The sequence below is a fragment of the Muntiacus reevesi genome, chromosome 2 (assembly GCF_963930625.1).
Source record: "Muntiacus reevesi chromosome 2, mMunRee1.1, whole genome shotgun sequence".
Classification (NCBI taxonomy): domain Eukaryota; kingdom Metazoa; phylum Chordata; class Mammalia; order Artiodactyla; family Cervidae; genus Muntiacus; species Muntiacus reevesi.
Genome location: NC_089250.1, coordinates 6,711,893 through 6,725,677, shown reverse-complemented (window position 1 = coordinate 6,725,677; position 13,785 = coordinate 6,711,893). Strand labels below are relative to the sequence as shown.

The following is a 13,785-nucleotide window of genomic DNA, read 5'->3' as shown; positions in this document are numbered from 1 at the left end:
GGGCTATGGTCCATGGGCTGCAAAGAGTCAGACATGACTGAGGGACTAACACACACATAGATTTTGGGCTTCCTTTTGTGGATTTCTCCTTAGCAGGATTCCTCCCTCACTTTCCAGTGACTTCAGTAGCCCCATACTCCTGCCTTTCCAACCGGTAAGACTGTAGTTTTCTACCTGAGCTCTATTTTCTGTGCATCTCACAGAGCAGGTAGTGCCTCGTGGAAAAAGCCGTTTGACTTTGGATCTTACCTATTGTGTTTCTTCTTTCAGTGGTTGAATCCTCCCCTATTTTTGTCAGCTTTTGATCACTTGCCTTCAAATAGGTGATTTTTTTTTAAATTAAAAAATTCTGTCCAGAGTTTATAATAATTGATCTGTGGGTTAGTCTGATATAAGCTATATGTAAATGTTAGTCTGATATAAGCTATATGTAAATGTGTGAAAGCCACTCAGTCATGTCTGACTCTTTGTGACCCTGTGGACTATACAGTCCATGGAATTCTCCAGGCCAGAATACCGGAGTGGGTAGCCTTTCCTTTCTCCTGGGGATCTTCCTGACCCAGGAATTGAACCCAGGTCTCCCACATTGCAGGCGGATTCTTTACCAACGGGGCTATTAGGGAAGCCCTATAATAATAAAATAATATAAATAATTGTATCTAAACATTGTATTATTACTTTTTAATTGCATGGCATAGGAATATTGTTTAATTAAATATTGGAGCATTCTCCATAAACCTGGTCTTCCTTTATACTTCCATTACCATTTGCAGTCTCCTGCCCAGTCTGATAAGCACAGTTACCTCTTTGATTTGCTTCTCTCTGTTTCAACAGAAATGTTGAAATGTGTAGTGAAGTGAAGTTGCCCAGTCGTGTCCGACTCTTTGCGACTCCATGGGCCGTAGCCTACCATGCTCCTCCGTCCAGGAGATTTTCCAGGAAAGAGTACTGGAGTGGGTTACCATTTCCTTCTCCACAGGATCTTCCCGACCCCGGGATCAAACCCAGGTCTCCCGCATTGTAGCCAGACACTTTACCGTCTCAGCCACCAGGGAAATCCAGAAACGTGTAGTAGTATTCTTTTTATAAGTAGATAAATGGTATCATACTGCAGTAATCCTTAGTTTTTTGGTAGGTAGTATTATAATATGATTTTTAAAAATATCTTTTTGTCAGTCAGCAAGGAGTACTTTGAAATCTGTCCATGTTGATATGTATAGAGATGGATTAACTTTAAACTGCTGAGTAGCATTTTACCAATTTATTTAGTCTCTTAATTGATAAGCACTCAGGTTGTTTCTAGTTTTTGCCATTAACATTGATGATTTCATGGATGTTCTTGTACACATCACTTTATATATATGTGTGTGTGTTTATTGTGCTGAATAGTTGGAAGTAGACTTACTGACTCATATAGGATATGCATTTACTGTTTTGCGGGCAATTGCCAGATTCTTAAGTGGTTTACTGTGTACTTTTGAGGAATCTGGCTGTTTACCGTTGGTGCCTTTGATGACCACACAGTAGCTCATACTATGACCACATCCTTTGGAGGCCTTTATGATCAGGGGCAAGTTACCTCCTAGAAACTTTTCTCATGGAGATGTTGTGATTCCTTGAAATAATGTATATTGTAAAGAATTTCTACTCCAATTTCTGGTCTGTAGAAATGCTCAAATGTTGACTCTTAATATCACCCTCACCCTATGTTGGATATGAAGATGATCTTGGTGGTGTGGTCTCAGCAGAATTGAATAGGTTTAGCTCTGTAGCATTGACCGATATGATGATTTTAGTGTCTGATCCTACCTGGAGTTAGGTGTGACCATTAGAGCGGTGGTTTTCAGCTCTGACTGCACGTCAGTCACTGGGGAGCTTTGAGATGTCCTGGCTGCACTCAGAATCAATTAAAACAGCAACTTTTAGATGGGCCCCAGGCATCTGACGTTTTTAAAGTTTGGTAGGTAATTTCAGTGCATTCAGTTTCAGAATGTCTGGGATAGAATATGTACATTCTTTTGAATTCTTCTAGAAAGTTTGTTAAGGTTGAAGTTGAAAGGGATGTAATTTTGTTTTCCTTTGGTAAAGGACAACCTTAGTTTGTGCTACAAAGTTGCTACCATCTATTCCTTAAGTTTCAGCTATTTTACGATTTGGTAGGTCCTGTGGTACGTCTTTAAATTAAGTAAAGAGTAGATTAAGGACATCCTATTCTATCAGTTTAGGGGCATGATTCTGTCACAAAGAATCCTGTTTTCTTCTTTTCTATGGCTGGGTTGTGTTCTTATATTCAGTAGTTTTTCTGCCTCTGTTTAGGGTACTTTGAAAGATAGCATGATATTAACATATTAACAATTCATGATATTAACATATTGCAGAGTTTTAGCATAGATATATCAACACTTAATTTCATATGGCTAGTTAATATGGCCAGTTTCAAATTTTTTATTTTGAAGTAGTTACAAATTCACATGCAATCCTAAGAAATAATACAGAGAGATTCCTTGTACCTTTTGCCCAGTTTCCTCCCATGGGAACATCTTGCCAAACTAATAGTATAATATCACATTCAAGGTATTGACAGTCAAGATACACAGCACTTTCATCACCACAGGGATCGCGCATGTTGCTCTTTTATAGTCTCACCCACTCACCTCCCACCTTCACCCTTTCCTTGACACCTGGCAATTACTAATCTTTCTCCATTTGTATAATTTTGTCATTTCAAGAACGTTATATAAATGGTGTTCTACAGTATATGAGTTTTTGGGAACTGGCTTTTTTATCACTTAGTATAGTTTTCTTGCGATTCATCCAGGTGATTGTGCTTATCAATAGCTTGTACCATCTTAATTGCTAAACAGAGGATATACCACTGTTTGTTTAATCCTTTATCCAGTGAAAGACATCTGGGTATTTCCAGTTTGGGACTATTATAAATAAAAATTCATGTACATTTTTTCATAAATCTTTTTTAAAATTTTGGTAAAATACACTATGTAAAATTTACCATCTTAAACATTTTTATGGTACATTTCAGTGACTTTAATTATATTTACACTGTACAACTGTGACTACCATCTGTCTACAAAATGCTTTTCATCTGAAAAACTGAAACTCTGTTTTCATTAAATGCTAACTCCTCCCTCATGTCCTTCCCCCTGGCCCTTGGCAACCAACTTTCTGAGTTCTGTCCCTATGAATTTGACTACTCTAGGTACCTTTTATAAGTGGAATTATACATTTTTCGTTGTGTGACAGGCCTGTTTCACTTACATCATGTCCTCAAGGTTTAGCCATATTGTAGCACATGTCAGAATTTCTTTTTAAGGCTGAATAATATTCTGTTTTATGTATACACTACATTTTGTATATCCATTTATACATTGAATGGGTTGAATCAACTTGGGTTGCGTCCAGTGTTTGGCCATTATGCATAATTGCTGCTGTGGACATAGGTGTATAAATACCTGCTTTTGATTCTTTTGGTTACCCAGAGTTGAAATTGCCAGATTATATGGTAATTCTGTTTTTAATTTTTCAAAGAACCATTGTACTCTTTTTCACTGCAGCGCCACCATTTTAAATTCTCAGTAATAGTGTACTAGTGTTCCAATTTCTCCACAGCCTCATCAGTGCTAAGTCACACTCTTTGTGACCCCCTGCAGCACCAGGCTGCTCTGTCCATGGGATTCTCCAGGCCAGAATACTGGAGTGGGGTGCCATGCCTTTCTTCAGGGGATTTTCCCAACTCAGGGGTTGAACCCGTGTCTCTCTTAAATCTTCTGAATTGGCAGGTGGGTTCATTACCACTAGCACCACCTGGGAAGCCCTCAACAGCCTCATCAATCCTTGTTATTTTCTGCATTTGTTTGTTTTGTAACAGTCATCCTAATGCATATGAGGTGGTATCTCATGATTTTTATTTGTATTTGCCTAATGGTTATGCTGTTGAATATTTTTTCCTGTGGTTATTGGCCATTTGTATATCTCCTTAAATGTCTGTCTCTGACAAGAGGAAAAAGCAGTAGCCTTTTAAATTCCCTAGAGGTCACCTCAGCTGGAGAGAGAGGCATTGCAACAATGGCTGGCTGTCTCTGGGTCTGTACCTCAGCCCAGAACCAGCAATCAGAGCGTAGATTCTGGTGTTTGGAGGATAGGGTCTCTATTGCTCACCTGGCTCTCACTAGCTATATGCAAGCTGCTGTAGGAATGTAGGCTGCCTGCCGCAGGTTTGGGAGTGGGGAGTTGGTGGAGGCTACTGCACTATGAGCTGAAATTCACCCAAATTAACCACAGTTTATATCCACGGCTTCCCCTGGAAACCTTTCCCTTTAATAGACTCCAGAGTTCCATAATACTTACATTAGACAGATTCTAGCACACCAGTTGTCTCAGTGCAGGGACAGATTCCTGGTGCTTCCTACTCTGCCATCTTAATTCTATCTCCAACTTATTAATTTTATATTAGACCATTCTGATTTAGGGATATTAATCTTATCTCATAACTATTTGCATATACCTTAAAATTTTTAAAAACGCCGTTTATAATTTACTTTTGCATATGATATCTTTTGCCTTAAGACATTTAAAATTTTATGTGGTTTTTTAATTAATGAACCATCTTTTAAAAATGTTTTAAAAATATATATATTTATTGAAGTATAGTTGACTTACAATGTTTCAGGTACATAGCAAGGTGATTCAATTATACAAATACATATATATTATGTTTAAAATTATTTTCCACCATAAGTTATCACAAGGTATTGACTGTAGTTCCCTATGCTATACAGTAAACCTTTGTTGTTTGTTTCATATCTATTTTTTAACTCGGCTTCCCTGATAGCTCAGTTGGTAAAGAATCCGCCTGCAATGCAGGAGACCCCGGTTCAATTCCTGGGTCAGGAAGATCTGCTGGAAAAGGAATAGGGTACCCACTCCTGTATTCTTGGGCTTCCCTGTGGCTCAGCTGGTTAAGAATCTGCCTGCAATGCAGGAGACCTGAGTTTGATCCCTGAGTTGGGAAGATCTCCTGGAAAAGGGAAAGGCTACCCACATCCAGTATTTTGTCCTGGAGAATTGGGGTCACAAAGTTTCATATCTATTTTTTAATTAGAAATCTAGCATTCTATTCATACTAAATTAAACAAGTAGAATCAAAATGTCATAATTTTTTAGTTAGGCAAAAATTCATAAGTTTTCAAAAATATATATTATACATATTTATATATATGTATGCAAAAATGTTTCTACTAGGTAAAGGCTTGAAACAGAACATAAAAAAAGATGGAGAAATTAGAGAATATAAACTAAATAAAATGGGAACACTGAATATAAAATAGAAATGAAACAAACTAGATAAAAGTAAAAGATCATCATATACTCTAGTTGTTTTTAAGCATGACTACTCATTAGAAACATCTGGACCTCTGGAGAAAAAAAGCAATACCTGAGCATTTGTATTTTTCAAAAAAATTCAAATAATTCTGATATGCATCTGGATTTTAAAAAGTGATTACAGGTTTTTCTAATAATCCTAGTTCTGGTGATATAGAGTTCTATTATTTTTCTGTTGACCAACCATGATTAATACAATGGTATTAATTAAGTGAGTAATAGTTACATAGTTGCAATAGTAGAAGGTGTTTATCAGTTTTAACAATCAATAACGAGACAAAAAATAAAAGATAGTTGCAATTGCAAGCCGTAATGGGAACATAATTAACTTAACAATATAAAATAATTACATAAAGTTTGGGGGGGTCAAGCAGAGTGATGTGGTAAGTGAAGGTGCACACACGCACATGCTTTCATCCACCCAGTCAGTCTGCCTTTTGGTTGGCGCATTTAGTCTGCTGACATGTAAGGTAATGATTGATCTGTATGGTCCTGTTACCGTCTTCTTAGTTGATTTTGGTTTACTTTCTGTAGGTCTTTTCCTTCTCTTGTGTTTTCTGCCTTCCCTAGGCAGGAGCTTCTCTAGTCCCTTTAGCGTTTGTTGTAAAGCTGGTTTGGTGGTGCTGAATTCCCTTAACTTTTGCTTGTCTGGAAAGCTTTTGAATTCTCCATCAAACCTGAAGCAGAGTCTTGCTGGGTAGTGTTCTTGGTTGTAGGTCCTTCCCTTTCATCACTTTAAATATATCCTGCCATTCCCTTCTGGCTTGTAGAGTTTCTGTTGAGAAACCAGCTGATAGCCTGATGGGAATTCCCTTGTATGTTATTTGTCGTTTTTCCTTTGTTGCTTTTAATATTTTATCTCTGTCTTTAATTTTTGTCAGTTTGATCACTGTGCGTCTTGGTGTTTTCCTTCTTGGGTTTATCCTTCCTGCGACTCTCAGCTTCTTGGACTTGGCTGACTGTTTCCTTTCCCATGTTTGAAAAGTTTCCAGCTGTATGTCTTCAAATATTTTTTCAGGTCCTTTTTCTCTTCTCCCTCTGGGACCCCTATAATGCAAATGTTGGTGTGTTTAATGTTGTCCGAGAGGTCTCTTAGGCTGTCTTCATTTCTTTTCCTTCTTTTTTCTATATTTTGTTCTGCAGCAGTGATTTCCACCGTTTTGTCCTCTAGGTCATTTATCTGTTCATCTGCCTCAGTTATTCTGCTATTGATTCCTTCTAGTGTATTATTCATCTCTGTTTGTTTTTTAGTTCTTCTAGGTCTTTGGTAAACATTTCTTGCATCTTCTCAATCTTTGCCTCCATTCTATTTTTGAGATCCTGGATCATCTTCAATATCATTATTCTGAATTCTTTTTTGGAAAGTTGCCTGTCTCCACTTCATTTAGTTGTTTCTCTGGGATTTTATCTTGTCCCTTCATCTGGGACATAACTTTCTGCTTTTTCATTATGGTTAACTTTCTGTAATGTTTTGTGAGGCTGTACTTCTTCTTGCTTCTTCTGTCTGCCCTCTGATGGCTGAGGCTAAGAGGCTTGTGTAACTTTCTTGATGGGAGCGGCTGGCGATGGGAAAAACTGGGTCTTGCTCTGGTGGGCAGGGCCTTGCTCAGTAAAGCTTTAATCCAATCATCTGCTGATGAATGGGGTTACTCTCCCTCCCTGGTAGTTGTTTGGCCTGAGGTGACCCAGCCCTGGGGTCTACAGGTTTTATGGTGAAGTCCAAGAGGGTTTACACCAAGGGGGACCTTCCATCCCTCTGGTGAGCCCCTGCTGACCCACTGACCTGCTGACAGCTTCTTCAGTGTTATTGTTCTCCAGTCTGTAGGTCACCCACCCAGTGGGTATTGGATTTGATTTTATCATGATTGCACCCCTCCTACCGTCTTGCTGTGGCTTCTTCTTTGTCTTTTTATTTGGGGTATCTTTTTTTGTGGGTTTCAGCATCCTCCTGTTGTTCAACAGCTAGTTGCAATTTTGGTGCTCTTGCAGGAAGAGATATGTGTTTGTCCTTCTACTGCACCATCTTGAATCAGAAGCCCATCAATGAACCATCTTTTTGATGGATTCTGGCTTTGATCACATTCAATGTAAAATACTCCAAAGTTAAAAACAATAAAATTAAAGTCTTTCTCAAAAAGACTGATATAAAAAGACTGATATTTATGTCTCATGTGTGATGGTTTAATCTTTTTGGACTTCTTTGTTTAGATTTTATATGTTTAAATTGTTATTGTACGATTTCAGTTTTGTGTGTAGTGTGAGGTAGGAATTTACTTGTACTTTTTTCCCCAAATAGGTAACATATTGTGCCAAGAAAGTTTACTGAATAACATGTAGGTTTCCAACTGGTATGAAATATCAGTGTTATTCTCTAATTCTCTTAGAATATAAATGAGTGTGTTTGCAAACTTGTTGGTCAGTTCCATTACCCTTTTTTGGGGGGGGAGGGGTATCCATTACTATAGTATTGTTCTTAGACTTTGTTCTGAGGGCAGCTCTGGTTCCTTTTCCACCTAATTTTCCTAAGATTTGTTTTCCCGTATTTAACATTTTCTTGTTTAATCTTAAAAGTGATATGTTAGAAGATCTTTGTTATTTTTCCACTGTTATTTTGATTAATTTACATCAATTTGGGGGAAATTAATATGTACTTAAAAGTACCATGAAACTTTAATCATTGTATTATTAGTCAATTTTCATTTATATTTGCCATATACCCTTTCCTTTGCATGTAATTCCCTACCAGTCTCCTTACCTTTTTGTGTCTTTGAGCTTTCACTTTGTATTATTTTGTCTATTACTGAAGCCTACCCTTTAGTATTTTCATTAGCATAGGGTCTGGCCAGTGGTGAATTTGTTCATTCTTGTTCACCTGAAGCTATTTTTATTTCACTTTAGTTTTTGGAAGTGAATTTTATTGGATATGTGGCTCTGGATGAGCAGGTATTTCAGCGCATTGAGGAGAACCATTTTGCCTAAATGCGCTTGGTCTTGGGTTAGAGGGTAGGGGTAGGTTTGCTTGGTTCTAGCCTAGCCTTCCTGTGGGGAAGCCTTCCTCTGGATTGAACGTATGACTGTCCTTCATGTTGTGGAATCAAATTCAACTGCTCTAGTGTTATCTAATGCTCACAGTACAATAATAATAGCTTTAGCCCTTAGTTTATCCCCAGAAAAACTTGATATTTTTAATACTTTTTTTTTTAATGCTTTTAAGGTGGTAATTTTCATGTTTTATCCAGTACTTTTGATAATATTTGATGGGAGGAATTCTTTTAATATTTAGTCTTCTATTATTAGAAAACTGTATTCTTTCCAGTGTTATATTCCAGTTTGTAATATTCTCATCAGCTGAATCTAATTGTTTAAATCTGTATGTTAAATTTTAAAATTCCAATTATTGTAATTTTTTTTTAAGAAGTTCTATTTGGTTCTTCTTCAAGTCTGTCTGGACATTTTATCACCTATTGTTCCTTAGTTACACAGTCAATATCTTCTTATGTCTATGAGCATAAACATTTTATATTCTGTGTATTATTGATTATTTCAGTATGTGAAGTCTTCGCAGGTTGGATTACACTTTCTAATGTTTGGCTGATTTCTATTTTTCATTTGGGGTGATTTATTTCTCATTCGTTTTATGAATTTTTTTTTTTTTAACTATGGGCTCATGTTAATTGGAACATGGAAATTCTTTGAGGAAAAATGCAGGTTTTTCCAGGTAGTATTTGCATTTGTGTTTAATGAGTCTTTGAAGCATTATCTCAGCAAGATCATTTGTTTTGTTTGTTTTTTTATTTGTTTTTTCCAGGGCACATAAGTAATATGGATTCTCCTAATTCTGTCTGAATTTTAAAATATTTTTTATATTTTAATGTTATCTATATCTGTATTTTTTCCTTATAATTCCAGTTGTTCTTCTCTAAGAAGCCCGTGCCCCACCCTGTGTGCATGTGTGCTTGCGTGTACACACACACGCACGCACGCACGCACGCACGCACGCACGCGATAGATCTCCCTATCCTGAACCAGCCAAGTGTAACATGACTTTCCTTCTCTTATATTTATAGCCAAGTCAGCTTACAAGTTTCCTAATTCTTTGTGTATTGTTGTGCTTTCCCGTTTTTCCCTTCATTAGGTGTATCGCCCTTTGGGCTCCCCCTTCTTATGTGGATGATCTGTGATATGTTTTCTCCTCTGCATCGTCCCAGTGTCTTTTATCTCTTATGCACAGAGCCCTTCAGAATCAGAGCTGGCCGTGGCGTGCATTAGCAGACACTGCTGGAGAGCGTCTACCTTCAGAACTCACTTCTCTCTCTGGGTTTGACCTTGTTCTTAATCTTAGGTTATTTTTTTATTCTCCTCTCACCTCAGTGTACCTTGAGAAGACTTACAGAACCCTTTATCCAACATTCTTAAGGATTTGTCCGGAGAAGGCTCTTCAGGATACCTTGTCTACCCCACTGCCCTAATATTTTTCAAATGTTATTTTTAATGTTTCTTTTATAGGATTCAGTTTAGCTGCTTTTAAAAGAAACAAGAGGAAACTAGAGCTGGCAGAAAGGGTGGAAACAGATTTCATTCAACTAAAGAAAAGAAGACAATCAAGTGAAAAGGTCAGGAGGTGTTTAAAATATTAATAATTAATGTATCATAGTGATATATTTAGTTTGCATTTAGATATATAAGTTTCAGAGTAGTATGACCCGGTAGAAATACAATGCATGCCACATATGTACTTTTCAAGTTTTCCATCGCTACACTTAAAAAAGTAAAAATAAACAGGTAAAATTAATTTTAATATTTATTTTATTTAAACCAGTGAACCCCAAAATCCCTTTAAATATGTAACCAATGAGACAGTTATTAGCGAGCTATTCTATTTTCTTTTTTCGGTATTGTCTTCAAAAGCAGTGTATATTTCACACTTAACAGCACGTCTCAATTATGACACTAAATTTTCATTGGAAATATTTGATCTATATTTAATATTGTAATATTAATAGTTGATAAGGTAGGTTTACATAGCAGATTACATTACAAGCATACTTAGAACTTTCCAGTAACTGACTTGAATATCTGTTCTAAAATTAAAGTTAATTAAAATGTAATAAAATTAAAAATCTGACTTCTTATTTGTCCTTGCCATATTTTTAAGCACTCAGTAGCTGTGTGGCTCATGGCTGCTGTTTTGGTCTTTGCAGCTCTAGGTGAAAATGGCTGTTCAGGGGATGGAGTGTTATAGGGAAATGTATATATTAGGTTCATGTAGGTTTCTTTGCATATTCTAATTGCATGTCTGTTTCTTGTTCTTAAACATTCTTTGTTTGCATTTCACACATTTGTGTGCCATTATGAGTCCATGTGTGGCAGTTATTAGGTGTTGTAGGGAATAGAAACAAGTTAAAAACTCTAACAGTCTTGCTCATCCTATGGCTTCAAGGTCAGATAGCACCAAGATCATGATGAAATTCTCATGTCACATCATCATTTGATATAACTTGGAATCTCAGTATTCTTTTTTGATTAGCCCTTCTATAATTGCTTATATACTGACTGACACTTTCTGTCATAGCTATGTGTGGTTTACTCATATATGAATGCATACTAAATCGTCTCTCGTAGTGAGAGATACGTTTTACCAGGTTCTTTCGGGCTGCTATGTAGAGGACAGGGGAAGGCCAGAACAGAAGTGCGGAGACTAGTTACACAGTTTTTACAGTTGGGAGATGATGGCAGCTTGGATCATGGATGATGGAGATGGAGAAGAAAAGAAGTGACTACATCCAGGTTATATTCTAAGGGTTCCTATAAAGGGCAGCAATTACTGGTGTCTGAAAGGTTGGTGAGATAGAGAGCGGAGTTGTAGGTTTTAGTTTTAGTCATTGGGTGTTGACATTTCTTAAGGTGAGGGGAGTTAGAGAAAGTGTGATTTCATGGTGATAGAGGTGGGAAGTGGAGGAAAAGAACTTGCTTGGTCCATATTCCCTTAACAGACTCAGATTAACCAGTACTTTTTATTTTCACCACGAAACATATTATCGGATGCCAAAGTGCCGTAAGCCCCCGAAGCTAATAGACTGCTTGTAGTCTGTACTGTTCCTCTGCCCTTTTCAGCTGAATTTTGTGCCACCAGGAGTCTCAATATGCTCTTGTTTTCTACTGCTATAATTACATAGTTCTTCACGTCTCCTGTAAACTGATGAATATTGAGCTTAAAAAGAGAGTTGCCTGCTTGAGAACCGAAAGGGTTGTTTGTTTGAAAACTAACTTGAAAAAGCAGAGTGGGTCTGTAAAAATAGAATTATTTTTGCCATAGAATTAAGTTGGGGCAAGTCAGTTATAAAAGATTGAGAAAAATCATAAAAATCTAGAAGCTTTCTGTATTCAGAGTGTGTTGTTAATGTCTTTATATTCTTGTTCTATTTTAGATAAAATTTGAAATCATAGGACAATCCAGCGTGTTATAGAAAGATGATATGGAACATTTATATGTGGTCTCACATTCAGAGAAAAGGCTTTGGTCTTATATAAAAAGATTGGCTAGTGAATGAATGAATTGGTTTTATGTTTTAATTAAGAAAAGACATATTTACAATATGTGTCCTTTTTTATGATTCTCTACTTCACCAGAGGATAATCAATTTTTGAAAAATTTAAACGACCACTCATCAACCTAGTTAAGAGGATTTCCAATGAAAAGCTTGATGTGGCAGCAGGAGAGGTTGACTATGGAGTTTGTTATATGCATCTGAAGCTTAGGAGTAGGTCAGGAGGGCGTTTCTCATTTGGAAATTATTGGTATCAAAAGGAATATAAATCCATGTGGCCAGATCAGCTCACTGAGGAGTGAGTGAAATTAGAGGTCTGAAAACTGGTCCCCAGGCCAGGCCGACGTGTCTATGTTGGGAGGAAGAGAAACCAGTGAACGAAAAAGATGGAGCAGCCAGTGGGGTAGAGGGGCCCCCAGGAGAGTGGCTAGAAAGCAGACAGCAGCTCAGAGCCAGTCATCACCGGGTCAGAAGCTGCTGAGAAAACAGGAGATGGGCGGAGGCCGGGCCACTAAACTCAGGCCCTGGTGACTGCGGACCCAGGTTTGGACGGTCTCCCTGACGCAAAGGATTGTAGACCTGCTGCAGAGGCTCCGTTGGGGAGGACCCAGGTGAGGATGGTCTCCCTGATGCAGAGGATTATAGACCTGCTGCGGAGGCTCTATCGGAAGGACCCGGGTGAGGACGGTCTCCCTGATGCAGAAGACCGTAGACCTGCTGCGGAGGCTCCATGGGGGAGGACCCGGGTGAGGACGGTCTCCCTGACGCGGAGGATTGAAGACCTGCAGCAGCGACTCCATCGGAAGGACCCGGGTGAGGACGGTCTCCCTGACGCGGAGGATTGAAGACCTGGTGTGGAAGCTCCATGGGGGAAGACCCGGGTGAGGCGGTATCCCTGACACGGAGGACTGTAGACCTGCTGCGGAGGCTCCATGGAGGAGAACCCGGGTGAGGACGGTCTCCCTGACGTGGAGGACTGTAGACCTGCTGCGGAAGCTCCATGGGGGAAGACCCGGGTGAGGCGGTCTCCCTGACGCGGAGGACCGTAGACCTGCTGCGGAGGCTCCATGGGGGAGAACCCGGGTGAGGCGGTTTCCCTGACGCGGAGGACTGTAGACCTGCTGCGGAAGCTCCATGGAGGAGAACCCGGGTGAGGCGGTCTCCCTGACGCGGAGGACCGTAGACCTGCTGCGGAGGCTCCATGGGGGAGAACCCGGGTGAGGCGGTTTCCCTGACGCGGAGGACTGTAGACCTGCTGTGGAAGCTCCATGGGGGAGAACCCGGGTGAGGCGGTCTCCCTGACGCGGAGGACTGTAGACCTGCTGCGGAGGCTCCATGGGGGAAGACCCGGGTGAGGCGGTTTCCCTGACGCGGAGGACTGTAGACCTGCTGCGGAGGCTCCATCAGGAGGACGTGGTCGAGATAATGCTTTAGAGAAGTTTTGCTGTGGGGTTGGAAGCGGGGTCGAGAAACCTTACCGGTTTCAGTGACCTTCTGTGAATTCAGTGAGTAACTTCACCTAAGAAGTCTCAATTTCCTTATTTTTAAAATAGAAAATAGTGATATTCTCCCTTGTGGCTGTTAGGAGAGACAGAAGCGTTAAGAGATGATCACGTGCTTGGTGACTGTCACTGGCAGAGGCCCCATCATCTTTGCCTTTGCCATTGTTTGCTTTCGTCTCTAATGTCGCTCAGCCTGAAAAGAAAGAAAACTGCTCCGCTAGGCGGAGTCTTGCAGTGGAGAAGGGGAGGGTGGTAAGGGATGCTGGCCCTGGTGGGTACAGAGCTGGAGTTCAGGCATGCTTCAAATGGCATAGTTTAGACACCTGAAATGACAG

General features: G+C 39.3%; 1 protein-coding gene across 4 annotated transcripts in view; it reads left to right on the top strand.

The window, feature by feature from the left end:
• TASP1 (taspase 1) overlaps window positions 1-13,785 on the top strand; it is a 251,874-nt gene that overhangs the window by 77,681 nt on the left and 160,408 nt on the right. For all 4 annotated transcript variants that reach the window (XR_010661275.1, XM_065919536.1, XM_065919537.1 and 1 more), the window contains one exon: window positions 9,907-10,013. Coding sequence is in view for 3 of the 4 variants with exons in the window: in XM_065919536.1 (XP_065775608.1) it covers window positions 9,907-10,013 (107 nt within the window). In the remaining variant the exon portion in view is untranslated. The remainder of the gene's footprint in view (window positions 1-9,906; window positions 10,014-13,785) is intronic.